The following is a 15,416-nucleotide window of genomic DNA, read 5'->3' on the forward strand; positions in this document are numbered from 1 at the left end:
AATATTAAAATCATTACCCAAGAAAATAAGAATAAGAAGCTTTATGGCCTTACGAGGGATGTGATCCTCCCACTTTTAATCAGAAGTTTTTGATTTGAGCTCTGAAAATAAAAAAAATTCTAATAAAGAGCGTTTTCTTATTTATTGAGCCTTATGGGACCCTAATATGAATATCGACCACCAACTTAAAAAATATTGTCTCATCGATTGATGTATGCACTGTTTTAAAAGGTGTTTTTGGGGCGAGTCCCGGGGCGAGGCGTACCAAAAATGCCCCGGGGCAATGGTGTGGGGCGAAAGTCTCAAGAGGCGTACGACCAGCAATTTGGGGCGTACGTCCGGGCGTTCGGGGCGTATGCTCGGGCGTTTGAGGCGTGCTTTTTTTAGTGAGGAGTAAGCCCCAGAGACTTTTTCAAATTAAAACAAAATTTGTTGAATAAATCCTTCATATAATACCCAAATTCTCAAAAGTCAGTTTGGTAATTACTCAAAAGGTTTTAAAAGGAACTCAAAAGTATTAAATTTAAAAGCCAAAACTTTTTTTATTGATTTAAGTCCTAATTCATGGTCTTTTAAAATTTTTTATCTTGTCCGCTAGTCTACTAATATCTTCCAAAAGCAACGGATATTTAATTTTTTTTTACAAATACAAAGAGAACTACATTCTCCTTCGTAGCAGCAAATTCAAAGTTCAAATTGGAGGTTAATCATCCTTTTTGTTCCTCCATATATAAAACTTTATTCTTTTAGACTTAAATTACTTGTGCTTGTAAATAGCGTATAATAGATTGTTTTGATTAGTTTTTTGTGGGGATATATTTCACATATTTATAATTTTCTTTAATTTTTATGCAATTTTACTTATTTATAAATATTTACTGTCATTATATTATTTTATAAAATATTAAAAATTAAATACATATGAGGCTTACGCCCCACTGAGGCATATATAAAACGCCTCGCCTTACGCCCACGCTTTTTAAAACACCAATATATGCTTTCTGAAATGATTTTACATGGTCATTGAGTAGACCAAAACGTCTATGATTGACGCTGCTGAAATAGAACTTTGTAGAATAATTTCGAACATTTGTGACCAAATATTGAATTACAAAGTTCAATTAGTCAAACATTTTGCAAAGAATATATAGTGCTAAGTATCAAATAAAAGAAATAAAATGAAGATTATATTATGCCAATAACTTTGGAACCAATCCAAGACCTTTTCATAGGTATATCTATATTATATTAAAAACACGAAGGCTCTTAGCGAAATGTCGTTCATCTTTTTTACCCTTTAAAAATAGAGCTCACATTGAATAAAATAGTCATTTTATTAATTTTCTAATATCTAGGATTTTGAAATCAATTAAAACTTTATTTATTATAGTAGGAAATCCCAATATTTAGAACATTTAAATAAAAAAAAAAATTCTTTTATAATTCAAAATCCTAATATTTAGGAGTCAAATATAAGAACTATTTTTTTACGTTAAAATACATTTTAGGAATTCAAATTTCAAAGTTTAAATATCTCACCACTAAGCGTTAGATTTGGGTTCAAGACATACTACTTTTTAATTTAAAATATTGATTCGTCCATTTATTTTTTTTGTCCAATACTATTAATTATTCTAAAAGTAAAGCTAGACGAGGAATTAGAGTTAAAATAAGCCAATATACCACTAATATAAGGGAATTAATTTTTGCTTCCCCCGTCTCAAATCATTTATCGTAATTTCTAAAAATAGATAATTCAAATTATTTGCCATTTTAGAAGTTCAAGACAAAATTAATTAATTTTTTCTCATTTTATCCTTAGTAGTAATTGTTCTTGAAGATGGAGATGGCACATAAATAAAGTAAATGTTCAATGAAGAGAGATTATATTAAAGACATAAATAAAGGTAAAATAATCAAATTCCTTCTAACTAATTTTTTTAAGGGCATATCAAATAGAAATACAACAAATAATTTGAGACGGATGAAATATTTATTAGTAATCAAGAGCCTTTAATTAGGTAGAAAGATGGTGAGTTTGTTAATGTTATGAAAGATTCATTTTAACAATAAGAACGTAACTCCAACCAAACAAATAATTAGTCAATGGCAGAAATCTCATCAATTGATAAATGATGATGAACGATTACAATTACAGATTTATTAGCACGGAAGTTGCACTCATCTACAATGTCATTCGTCTTTTTTGCCCTTTAAAAATAAATTTCGCATTGGACAAATATGTAATTTAAGTTACTTTCCCAATATTTGGGACTTTAAAATCGAGTAATTTTTTTAATTATTGCCTAATATTTAAGAGTTCGAGATCCACTAAATAAAAATAAAATATATTAAGAAAAAATAAGAGAATATAAAAAGTAAAAAGTAAGTTTCTTTTCAACGAAGGACAAAAAATATTATATATTCGTGTAAATATTTGTGCCTACATCGTACAAGGAAAATTTTATTGTGCAAGATCAATTTTGATCTTTTATTTTCCTTTCCATACAAAAATATTTTCTTGGTTGTTTAAATTATATTTTATTAAATTGTTTCATACCTATAATTATTTTATGTGTTAATTTTCCTAATATTTACCTATTTAGGATTTTCAAATCAGTTTTATTTATCGAATATGTATTATTTGAACAATGTCCGAAGTCTTAATATGTAAAATTTAAAATCAATTAAAATTTTAATCATCTTTTACAAATTATTTCCTTAAGTAAATATTTAATTTATTTTGATATAAATTTCTATTTTTTTAATAATTTATTCTTCTTACATATAAATATATTTATTAATTAACGCGGCACACATGTACAACGCACATACACTAAAACTAGTAGCTAAACAAATGGTAAATAAATATAAAGAAAAAGAATTTGGAATAAAAACTTTTAATTAAGATAATAAAGCCAGATAAATGCGAATTAAATTGCATGTGAAGAATCTTTTTTCTTCCATGGAATATTCCACCGCTTATAAGAATTTATCTAAAAAATCTTTCATTTCAATTTTCAACCCAAAAATTTATCATAATTAGACAAAAGACATCAGTAATACATATAGTAAGACTTTGATTTCTAGTTGAACTAAACTTTCCACTCTGTTCTTCACAAACATCCTTCTATAAAGCTACTAAATCCCAAATACTCTGCAACTTTGCTTCAAAATCCTCTCTCTCTCTCTCTCTCTCTCTCTCTCTCTCTCTCTCTCTCTCTCTCTCTCTCTCTCTCTCTCTCCTATTTCTTCTGGATTTTTCCTTCACAGGCATCACGTGATACCTATAATAATTGAATTTTACTTTTCATTACTACAATAATTTTGTTGAATGTTTTCAGTTAATGGTTAAAACTGTCAAACGCCCCTAGTTTTCTCCGTGATTTTGGTTGAAAGAATCCGTAGAATTCTCGTGTAACTTTTTTCTTTTTCTTTTAACTTAAATAAAGAGAGTGTTTTTGGAGGAGGAGAAGATGAGCAGGAAAATTGAGAAGATGGCATCGATAGATGCACAACTGAGACTATTGGCACCAGCAAAAGTGTCGGAGGATGATAAACTTGTGGAGTATGATGCTTTATTGCTTGACCGTTTTCTTGATATTTTGCAGGATTTGCATGGCGAGGATATTCGTGAAACGGTAATTTTTTTTATTTTTTTATTTGTTTAATTTTGTGTTTATCAACTTCTGTTAAACTTCTTAACTGTATTTTCCTCTAATTGTTATGTGGTGTGAGTGGGAAAGACAGGTAATTTGTTCATAATTGTGGTTTGAATGCACTATGCCAGAATGGTGATTATACATTATGCTTAGTTTTGCTGGTGCTTAGTTTAATTTAATTTTGTGTTTAATCAACTTCAGTTAAACTATTTTACTTCTTTTGTTTTGATGGTTAACTGGTGTGAGTGGAAAAGACTGATACTTTGTTCATAATTTGTGGTTTGAGTGCACTATGCTGATTACACATAATGTTTTGCTGGTAGTTAGTTTAATTTTGTGTTTATCAGATAGATTGATAATTTATTTATATCTTACATTGTGCGTAGTTTTGTTATTCCGTAAATTTTTAGGTGTTTTCAAACTCTTAAACTCCTTTGCTGCATTTTTTCTGATGTTTGTGTGGTGTGAGTAGAAAAGAATGGTACTTTAGTTTTAATTTCTGATTTGAATGCATTAGACCAGTTTCAATTATGCTAAGTTTTGTTACTCATTAGTTTGATTTATTGTTGTTAAACTTCTATTAAGCTTAATTTTGCGCTTTTTGATGTTTATGTGGTGTGTGTGGAAAAGATTTGTACTTTACTTGTATTGTGGTATGGATGCACGTACTAGCCTAATTTACATTATGCTTGGTTTTGTTAGTCCGTATACTAGTTTACAGCATATAAAAAGTTTTGAGCTGGGTGTTCTTTCAAGATCAAACTTATGTTCTTTACTGTTTTATTCTCTGTGTGTGTGTGTGTTGGGGGGGGGGGGGATGAGGTGGTGGATTCAGATAGACATAATTACTGGTCTCAATGCGCAAGGCCAATTTTCATAATGTTGTTAATTTGTAAATCCTTAGTCTGTTTAGAGCATATACGAAGTTTTGAGTTGAGTGTTCTTCCCAATCCAAAACTTGTCTTTCTTGTTTATTTCTTAGGGGGGAGCAACCCCCACACCCATATCCTACAGGAGTTGCTCCTTAATCTGCATACAACCAATAAAAAGGACGGAATGGATTGTGAGGGTGATGGAGCTTCTTTTAGTTTGACTAAGACATAGAGTTATGCTGTTTTGAATTAGTTCAGTCATGGTAAAATTCTCCTGACTCATTAAGGAGAAGTCTCTATTAGCCCTTGAATCAGGGACTGCATTCTTTTTCAATATGTGCAAAGTATCTTCCCTTACGAACAGAAAAGAAATTTTTTTACTTCTTTCCACCTTGTTCCTTATCCATCATGATCTGATTTGGCACTGTCTGTTCTTCTATTAAGTTAGTTTTAGCTTTTGTAAACTGTTCCATTCCTAAGGGACTAGCTTTGGGCCCTGGGTAGTGCTCACGTTTCCTTTAATATTTTATTCTATCAAAGAATATTTAGCTGGGATAAATGTGACTTTCGAGTGTTGAATGCTGTTCTATCTTTGCAAGGGCACAGGATATTGAGGGTTCTGTTGTCTTAATTGTTACAATGTGTTTGCGTTTGCTGGTAGAAGTGGTTGGAACTTACTTCTATGCTACATTGTGCTAGGTTCAAGCGTGTTATGAACTTTCTGCTGAATACGAAGGGAAGCATGACCCTCAGAAGTTGGAAGAGCTTGGGAGAATGCTTACCAGTTTGGATGCTGGAGATTCCATTGTAGTTACTAAAGCTTTCTCTAACATGCTTAACTTGGCAAACCTTGCCGAAGAGGTTCAGATAGCTTACAGACGAAGAAGCAAGCTAAAAAAGCGTGATTTTTCGGATGAGGCTTCTGCACTAACTGAATCAGACATTGAAGAGACCCTTAGGAAGCTTGTCGGACAGCTAAACAAATCGCCACAAGAAGTTTTTGATGCTTTGAAGAACCAGACTGTTGATTTGGTGCTAACAGCACATCCTACTCAGTCTGTTCGTAGGTCTTTGCTTCAGAAGCATGCAAGGTTTGTTTGTTAGAATTGCTGAAGTTAACTAAAAATGAGTGCTGAAATAACAGCATGTCCTACTCAATCTGTTCATGGGGCTTTGCTGGCGCATACCCATACTTTTTGTAGGTTACCTAACTCTAAGTCTATTTCTGAAGATGTAAAAAGAAGAAGAAAGGAAAGGAGATAGTATCTGTTCGGTTCATCTATATTTTCATCTAGAGAGCAGCTCTTTTTTTTTTTTCAATTTATTTGTACCTAACTAGACAAGAGAAGATTCTCATTTCTTACTTTCTCTCCAGGGTTCGTGATTGTTTGACGCAGTTGTATGCGAAAGATATTACTCCTGATGATAAGCAGGAGCTAGACGAGGCTCTACAAAGAGAGGTATGAGGTTCAAAATGTTGGTTTTGTTGTAGTCTTCCTCTCTTTTTTATGATGTCAATTCCCTCCATTTCATCACTGCTGTAATTTTAAGTTTCAAGAAAGGCTTAATTGTTTGGCATATGAAGTAGTGTACAGAAATGTTGTTTAGTGAACTTGTACCAAGCTAAAATGGATGTGAGGAATGCTTGTACAGATACACTTTCAAGAACGGTGCTTTAGTGAATTTCTGCTGGTTGTAGAGTATTCTCTTAGTGTTTTTTCACTCCCCTGATGCATAAATATTGATATTGGAGTTTTTTCTTCTTTCCTTCTTCATGTAAGGCAAAGATGATATATAATGCTGATGACAAACCTCGGATAGGCAGATTATTTGTATACAGTGAGAAATATAGGTCGAATTGTTAAGGAAGCTAGTCCTTTCAGGGACCATATCTTAGCTTTTAAATGGGAAGAAACAGATTCACCTCCGTACAGGTGTTTAAGCTGCCAGATTACCTTTTTTTTGTGCGTTGCAAAGGTTGTAAGCTGTTAGACACACATAAAAGCAAAGTTCCTTAGAGGGGGAAAAACTAAGAAGAACTAATGTACCTGCATTAGTATTAAGAAGGCTAGCTGGCAGGTATTTAGTTTAAAACAGATGAACAAATAAGGAGAATACACTAAAGTCCGTTAACCAGGTGTCAGAACTATTTGATTTCTAGATTTTTGCAACTTATTTTTTGCCCCTTTAACATGATTTTGGGTATTAAGCATTGCCGGAATACCCATAAGTCCTCACTCCTCTGCATAAAGAATATTAATAACTTTAAATTCCTGTGACTTTGCTCTTTCGCTGCGTTCAGATTCAAGCAGCATTTCGCACAGATGAAATCAGGAGGACTCCGCCAACTCCACAAGATGAGATGAGGGCAGGGATGAGTTACTTCCATGAGACAATATGGAAAGGGGTGCCGAAATTCCTACGCCGTGTTGACACTGCTTTGAAGAATATTGGAATAAATGAGCGTGTTCCCTACAATGCCCCTCTCATTCAGTTTTCTTCTTGGATGGGTGGTGATCGAGACGGTATGGTCTTGCTTTACAAGTAGCATTGTCTTCTTTTTTTGTTCTCTCTTTGAGTCAGAGTAAGCACATATTAATAGGAACTAATTCTGATGCAAGCGGAATTTGTGGTTGATTAAGATGGTTCAGTTTATAGAAATGCTCAAAGGTCAATGAATTCCTTGTATAAATCCGTGGCTCATACGTTGCAAATCTAACCTTTGAGGGACAAAAGATGATGTTTGTTTAGGTGAGGTGTTCTCAACTCATTCACAATTGCATATTATCTGAAAAATCATAGCTAGATGGTAAAATGGTTCTTCTAAAGCTTTACAGTACGCATTAGGTTAGAGCAGTAGAAGCATCTTGCTTTTGATTCTCGAGCGACATGAGAAAATATTCTCCCTGAAGCTCAATGTAATCGCATGCCAAGTTTGAATAAGGTTTGAAGTTATTTGTAAAGGCACCTGTGGTTTTTGATTTGCATGCAGGCAACCCTAGAGTAACCCCTGAAGTGACAAGAGATGTGTGCTTATTGGCTAGAATGATGGCTGCAAAACTGTATTTCTCTCAGATTGAGGATCTTATGTTTGAGGTGACAAATTGGTTCACTGGATGTTGTTGCTTGCACTTTGTCTCTGATCCGGTAGCAGGAACTTGACTAACAATTTTTGTCTTGCCCCTTATTTTGCCTATGACAGCTTTCAATGTGGCGATGCAATGATGAGCTCCGTGCACGTGCAGATGAGCTTCATAGGACTTCCAAAAGAGATACAAAGCACTACATTGGTAGTTACCTCTGTTCTTTGGTCTGCTACCAGACTTGTTTTCTGGAAGTGTATTGGATCTCACATATTATTCTCTTCCACCTTTCCTTTCTCCTTTCATGATTGTCGTTGCTAATATTCAATAGTCTCTGTCCCTCTTACCCCTTCAATTACTAACTGCCCTTTTTGCTTAATTTACTAAAACAGAGTTTTGGAAGCAAATTCCATCGAATGAGCCCTACCGTGTTCTTCTTGCTGATGTGAGAGATAAGTTATATAATACACGGGAACGCGCGCGTCAGTTACTAGCCAATGGGTACTCTGATGTTTCTGAGGAGTCAACATTCACAAATGTTGAACAGGTATTCTGCAGAAACTCTTTTTATTTCTGACCACCTCTTCTGCAATAATCTAGAACTTGTTAGCTCAACTTCCAAATTTACCAATGCTGAAGAGATATCTTATCTATTTCCAATACGTGTGTCAATGATATTTTCTGTGTGTGATTTTTAATATTTTTAATTGAAGGGATTTGACAATATTCATCTTGCTTTTAAAACAAAGTTCTAGCATGCTACAACACTGAATTTGTGAGCCAAGTTCTACAGGTTATTTTGCGACTTTGTTTATAATCAACCAAAATATCATGGTTCTCATTTCTTAAATGTTTAGACAATTCTTGGTATTCAGATATGCTAATATGCATGCATATTTCTCTATTATTTGAATATGTGAAAAAGATGGTTGTCCTTGTCCTGCAGTTCCTGGAGCCTCTGGAGCTGTGCTATAGATCTCTATGCGCTTGCGGTGACAGACCAATTGCAGATGGCAGCCTTCTTGATTTTCTAAGGCAAGTTTCCACCTTTGGTCTCTCCCTTGTGAGACTTGATATCCGCCAAGAGTCAGAGAGGCACACTGACGTTCTAGATGCTATAACAAGGCACCTGGGTATTGGATCCTATAAAGAATGGTCTGAAGAGCAGAGACAGGAATGGCTCTTATCTGAACTAAGTGGAAAGCGTCCACTGTTTGGACCTGATCTCCCTAAAACTGATGAAATCACTGATGTTTTGGATACCTTTAATGTCATTGCGGAACTTCCTGCCGATAATTTTGGTGCTTATATTATTTCAATGGCCACGGCACCCTCTGATGTGCTTGCCGTTGAGCTTTTGCAGCGTGAATGTCATGTAAAAAGTCCATTGAGGGTTGTCCCGTTGTTTGAAAAGCTTGCTGATCTTGAGTCTGCACCTGCTGCTGTTGCTCGGTTGTTCTCCATAGATTGGTACAGAAACCGTATCAATGGGAAACAAGAAGTTATGATTGGGTATTCTGATTCAGGTAAGGATGCTGGCCGACTATCTGCAGCTTGGCAATTGTACAAGGCTCAAGAGGAACTTGTAAACGTGGCGAAAGAATTTGGAGTGAAGCTAACAATGTTTCATGGCCGAGGAGGGACTGTTGGACGGGGAGGGGGTCCCACCCACCTTGCCATTTTATCACAACCTCCTGACACAATCCACGGTTCACTTCGTGTGACTGTTCAAGGTGAAGTTATTGAACAATCGTTTGGGGAGGAACACCTGTGCTTCAGAACTCTTCAGCGTTTCACAGCAGCTACACTTGAGCATGGAATGAACCCCCCTGTGGCTCCGAAGCCAGAGTGGCGTGCTCTATTGGATGAGATGTCTGTTGTTGCTACGAAAGAGTATCGGTCTTTGGTGTTCCAGGATCCACGATTTGTTGAATACTTCCGCCTTGTAAGTATATTCAAGATACTTCATAAGTTGAGTTGAACTGCTTTTAGAAGACTCTTAATGGATCATTTAAAAAGAGGTAAAAGAAAGAACATTCAGAAACCAAAATACAAAGAATTGAAGGACATGAACAATAGTTGTTAATAGGTGGAAGCGGTCAGTTTCTAATAATTAGTCAAAACAGACATGGATGGCATTTACATTTCTGACATTGATGAATTATTTGCCTTTAGCCCTATACATAATGTGTAGAAATGACACCAGGTAGCCATTTTACATGTATTTAGAAATTAGTCGGTGAAAATTTTCAGGACAAAAAATGTTCTGAATTGTCCTAAAGTTAAGATTTTTAGTTTAAAATTTAAGGACAAAATAAGTACCGGATAATATCTAAATAGCATCTTTGAGAATGGCTATTTGTGCACTTGCCCCACGTAATGTGCCTATGAAACTGAACTTTCTATTTTCTGTTTGTCAAAAAACGCAGGCAACCCCAGAATTAGAATATGGTCGCATGAATATTGGAAGTCGCCCCGCAAAAAGGAAGCCAAGTGGTGGGATCGAATCTCTTCGAGCAATTCCATGGATCTTCGCATGGACTCAGACAAGGTTTCATCTCCCTGTCTGGCTTGGCTTTGGGGCTGCATTCAAGCATATTATTGAGAAGGATATAAGAAATCTGCAAATGCTCAAGGATATGTACAATGGATGGCCTTTCTTCAGAGTGACACTTGACTTGATTGAAATGGTCTTTGCTAAGGGAGATCCTGGTATTGCTGCATTGTATGATAAGCTTTTAGTATCTGAAGATCTGTGGCCGCTTGGAGAGCGCTTGAGGTCCAAATATGAAGAAACAAAGAGCTTTCTCCTTCAGGTACAAAATTTTCTTAATTGATATTATTTTGTTACCATCATGTTCTTACCCTACAAGCAGAAAGTTTCACTTTTTTGGATTCTTGAAATGTCATCAAAAGCTAGGCTTGATATTTTATTTCATTGTTGCTACTTTTATCAGGTTGCTGGGCATAAGGATCTTTTGGAAGGAGATCCATACTTGAGGCAGAGACTCAAACTTCGCGATTCTTACATTACAACCCTCAATGTTTGTCAAGCCTACACATTGAAGCGAATTCGCGACCCCAGCTACAATGTGAAGGTGCGGCCACATCTAGATAAGGAGATAATGGAATCAAGTAAACCGGCTGCTGAGTTAGTGAAGCTTAATCCTATGAGTGAGTATGCTCCTGGATTGGAAGACACACTTATTTTGACAATGAAAGGTATTGCTGCTGGAATGCAGAACACTGGTTAAGGCTAAGGCTTCATCGAATTATGTATGTAGAATAAGTTATGCTGTCTAACTTTATAAATATTTCTGTTAAAGAAGAATAATGATGTGATGTTTTTGAAAAGTTGTGTGTCTTGTTTATCATTCACTATTTCGAACGTTATGCGTGGAGTGTAAAATAGAATGGGTCAGAATGTTCTGTAACTTCCTTTTTCTGGCTAGCTGACTGCAATTTAAGCCTCAATCAATCAACAACGATTTAATTGCAACAAATATTTCTTCTTAATGGGGTAAAAGAACTTGGGATTGTCAATCTTTTCCTTAAAGATTTTGAGGAGTTGACGTGCAATGTGATGTTGAATTCCAAAAGGTAACAATAACATTCACTTTTAGTTGTAAAGTATTTCAAAAATAAATTTATTTTTACTTGTTATTTTTTCGTATATCAAGAGAAAAATAATTTATTTTTTCTGTTTTGCCCTTAGTATTAATTACTCATTCCAGATTATTTTCTAAATCTATACACCAATTATTATGATAAATTATACACTTTATTTATTATTCTTAAGGGGTGTATTACTCATTCCAGATCATTGTTCAAATCTATACACCAATTAATATGGATATCATAATAAATGATACACTTTATTTATTATTCTTAAGGGGTGTGCTTAATTACTCATTCCAGATCATTTTTCAAATCTATACACCAATTAATATGAATATCATGATAAATTATACACTTTATTTATTATTCTTAAGGGGTGTGCAAAGTCAACAGTGGACAAGTAAAAGTGAACGGAAGAAGTAGTATAATTTCACATGTGGGTTTACATGTGAGTTATGAGGAGGGTGATATGTATGCAGAAATTATCCTTATCTTGAAGATAGAGAAACTGTTTTCGATAAAGACATATGACTTAAAAAGGAAATTTCAAAAAGTAACAAATATTGAATATTTTCATACTATTGAGTATTGATCATTAATATATCATTACTTTTCCAGTTTTCCTTGTTCCACTAAAACAGGATACGATTTGCGAAATTCACATAAATCCATAAAAAAAATCTGAAGAAATTTCAGTGGTAAGAACCAGAATTTTAGTAGTACTTTTCTTTGGTCAAGATTCACATTTTTTTAAATTCATTCTGACTGAGCTTGCGGTTCTTTTATCGGAATAAAAATGTGTATTTAACTTGTAGATAAATTATAAATTTTGACCAAATTTGTATATAAATTGTAAAAAACTTATTGTTACTTTCTGTAAATATGAAAACTTAGACAAACTGGGTAAATAAGTTTAGAACTGGCCCTTGGTGGCATGATTAGGGAAATGGATTATTTTTTAAAAGGAAAATGATCTGGAGCAAGCATAACTTCAACACTTCGCCGTTCAAATCCATGGCCGCATATGAGAGCAAAAGAGATATTAGGTTAAATAAAAATTTTGAAACCGGCAGAAATGAGTAAAATCGATATTGCTTGAAAATTTGTAAAACGCGTGGTAAGAGCTTAAATAAGTCTTAAAAAATTAGACACTTTGTAAATTTCATAAATGTTTTGTAACGGCCCTAAATTTCTAAATTTCGTTATTTTATTTTATTTCAAAATTTTAACTTTAGGAACTTGTCAAAATCGTATATCGTCAATTTTTTACAAGAAAAAAAAAATTCTAAGGTGTATGTATTATCTAATACTAATTTCTATAGCCAAGCGCAGAAACATATATAAATAAATGAATAACTAAAGTGCATCTCTCGTTCATCCTAATACAAGTATTAATAGCAGTTCGAATCCGTAACTTACATGTCACACTTTGACAACTTTTACCGCTATTCCAAAGCTCATTTCGAATAAATAAATAACTAGAAAAAGATAAAATGGAAAACGTGACAACAGTAACTTTGACCTAAGAAATGTCTTCTTGGTAAGTTCCCTTTTACTTCAGTTAACCCTTCCCTGCAGGTGTTACATATAAGTTGACCGAAATTGAAGTTTCCGGTGTAAAAACAATAAGCTGTCTCAGCTGTCTCAAGGAGAATACTCATCAACATCTCAGCTCTCTTTCCTTTAACAAATTCACTAAATATTCATCCCTTTATTCTTGCATATCATGAAATGGATACTCTAATTATCCAAGGAGGAGAATCATCTACATCTTCCCACTTCTCTTATGATGTATTCCTGAGTTTTAGAGGTGAAGATACCTGAAAATCCTTCACTGGTCATCTTTATTCCAAATTGTGTGATGTTGTAAATAATACCTTCATTGATGATGAAGAATTGAGAAAAGGTGACGTGATATCAAGAGAACTAGAGAAAGCAATTGAGGATTTCCATTGTAGTTTTCTCAAGAAATTATGCATCTTCTAGTTGGTGTCTTGAAGAACTAGTTAAAATTCTCGAATATAATGCAAAGAGAAATTAAAGCAGATGGTTTTGCCTATTTCCTATAATGTTGATCCTTCTGAAGTGCGAAGGCAAACTGGGTTATTTGGTGAAGCTTTGGCTAAACACAAGGAACAATCATTTGGGGCTCAAAGAATGGAGAAATGGACAACTGCACTTACTGAAGCTGCAAATTTACGTGGATGGAATTTACGAAATGTTGTTGACGGGTACATTTTAATTTTATTCGTTATTTACCCTTGTGTATAAACAAAATATGCAGGCATGAGTCAAAGTTTATTGAATGTATTGTGCAACAAGTGGCCAACCAGACACCTTTAGATGTTGCTTGGTACCCAATTGGAGTAGATTCTCGTGTCAAAGATATAGAGTTGTTATTGCAATGTGCAAGTGAAGATAAAGTTCGCATGGTTGGTATATATGATGTTGGTGGAAATGAAAAAACAACTCTGGCAAAAGCTATCTACAATCGAATATTTCGACACTTCAATGGTAGTTGCTTCCTTTCAGACGTTAGATCAGAAACTGAAGAATTTGGTCTAGTCAAGCTACAACAGAAGCTTCTTCAACAAATTCTCAAAACTAAGGCCTATAGAGATGGATATTCGAAAATGCTCAAATCGAATATTGCACTATTTTTTCTTTCTGAAAGTGCAATTGCAACTTTGGTCCGAAAATGCTTGCTCCAAAGTACAAGGCCTATAGAGATGCATGATCTACTGCGAGATATGGGAAGAGATCAGTTCAATACCCCGGAAAACGGAGCAGAACCCTCAAGAAGTCCGAGATGTTCTACGAGGACATAAATAAAAGCTTCTAAAATCTGCGAGAATTGATTTTTTCAAAAGTGCTTTTCAAAAAAAAGTATTTTGATGAGAATCGATTTGTGTTTGGCTAATTAATTTAAAAAGCATTTTTGAGCAGTAATCACTATTTGATCAAGCTTTTGAAAACTGTTTGTGTATTTTTTTCAAAAGTGCTTCTCAGAAAAGTGTTTTTGGAGAAAAACTACATTTTTCTGCTTCTCAAAATCTGCTTCTGCTTCTCCTCAAAATATTTTTTTTTCCTTCTAAAAGCTTGGCCAAACACCTCAATTTTTGTCAAAAAGCACTTTTGGCCAAACAATAACATTTTTGGCCCAAAAAAAAGTTTGGCTCATTAAATTTCTTTATTTCATCTTGGTTGTACTTATTTTCAATTTAATTGCTTATTGCTTATCTTGTCACCACAAGATATAGATTCATTTGTGCTTCTTCTGCGGATAGTAAGTTATTTTTAGTTGTTTGCCGACCATTATAAACAAGAAATGAGCATTTGCTAAAGTCTAAACTCATACTATCCATGTCAAAATTATCGAATAAAATTTTCACCTATTTAACAATTAATCCAAATCGGCTTGCTGACGAAAATTTCTTATTACATTCTATGTAAGTAATATACTAATGGTCTTATACTAATTATTTTGCAAGATTAGTTATTCAAATATGTCCGACTTTGTCTTTTTAATTTTTTTCTAGTTATCATATAATCTTTTGTATATTTATTGTTTAATAATGTTCTTATTAACTTTCTATGCTTATATAATTGTGGGATCTAAGCTTGCTTGAAGAAACCAGGCATTGGAACTTTTGGAAAATGTTGCATATATATATATATATATATATATATATATATATATATATATCTGCTCTGCCATAGTAGGCTCGCTCATAACTATTTTTTTATTTATATATTTATTTTATTAATTTATAGAATATTAAAAATTAAATATTCATAGGGCTTTGCGCCTCAGGTTTTTTGCTTTGCCCCGTGTTAGATAAAATATCTCGTCTCTCGCCCATGCCTTTTAAAATATTGATAACTTAATTAATGAAAATTTGTAAGATGCTACGAATTGCAGATTTCTAGCTTTTATGAATTGACATTGTTAAACTAGTTCTAGAACACATTGTATTTAAAAAACTATTAAAGAACACTCTAGTGGTGAGCACCCTCCACTTCCAATCAGGGGGTTGTGAGTTCGAGTCACCCCAAGAGCGAAGGTGGAGAGTTCTTGGAGGGAAGGAGCCCGAAGGTCTATCGGAAACAGCCTCTCTATCCCAGGATAGGGATAAGGTCTGCGTACAAATTACCCTCCCCAGACCCCACTAGTGAGATTA

The 15,416-nt window shown here is 34.1% G+C and overlaps 1 protein-coding gene across 1 annotated transcript; it reads left to right on the plus strand.

Annotated features, from left to right (window-relative positions):
- Window positions 1-3,068: 3,068 nt before the first annotated feature.
- Window positions 3,069-10,971, plus strand: LOC107825450 (phosphoenolpyruvate carboxylase). Its single transcript, XM_016652322.2, has 10 exons — window positions 3,069-3,641; window positions 5,234-5,625; window positions 5,910-5,994; window positions 6,837-7,059; window positions 7,527-7,630; window positions 7,737-7,824; window positions 8,010-8,164; window positions 8,564-9,562; window positions 10,047-10,433; window positions 10,575-10,971. The coding sequence occupies exons 1-10, from the start codon at window positions 3,477-3,479 to the stop codon at window positions 10,869-10,871; spliced, it is 2,895 nt and encodes a 964-aa protein (XP_016507808.1). The 5' UTR covers window positions 3,069-3,476; the 3' UTR covers window positions 10,872-10,971.
- The last annotated feature ends 4,445 nt before the right edge of the window (window positions 10,972-15,416 follow it).

This window comes from Nicotiana tabacum, chromosome 2 (assembly GCF_000715075.1).
Source record: "Nicotiana tabacum cultivar K326 chromosome 2, ASM71507v2, whole genome shotgun sequence".
Classification (NCBI taxonomy): domain Eukaryota; kingdom Viridiplantae; phylum Streptophyta; class Magnoliopsida; order Solanales; family Solanaceae; genus Nicotiana; species Nicotiana tabacum.

Coding starts and splice junctions, on each gene's coding strand:
- LOC107825450 (XM_016652322.2), top strand. CDS start 3,477: ATGAGCAGGAAAATTGAGAAGATGGCATCGATAGATGCACAACTGAGA. Junction 7,060..7,526: donor GATGGGTGGTGATCGAGACG/GTATGGTCTTGC, acceptor ATTTGCATGCAG/GCAACCCTAGAGTAACCCCT. Junction 9,563..10,046: donor TTGTTGAATACTTCCGCCTT/GTAAGTATATTC, acceptor CAAAAAACGCAG/GCAACCCCAGAATTAGAATA.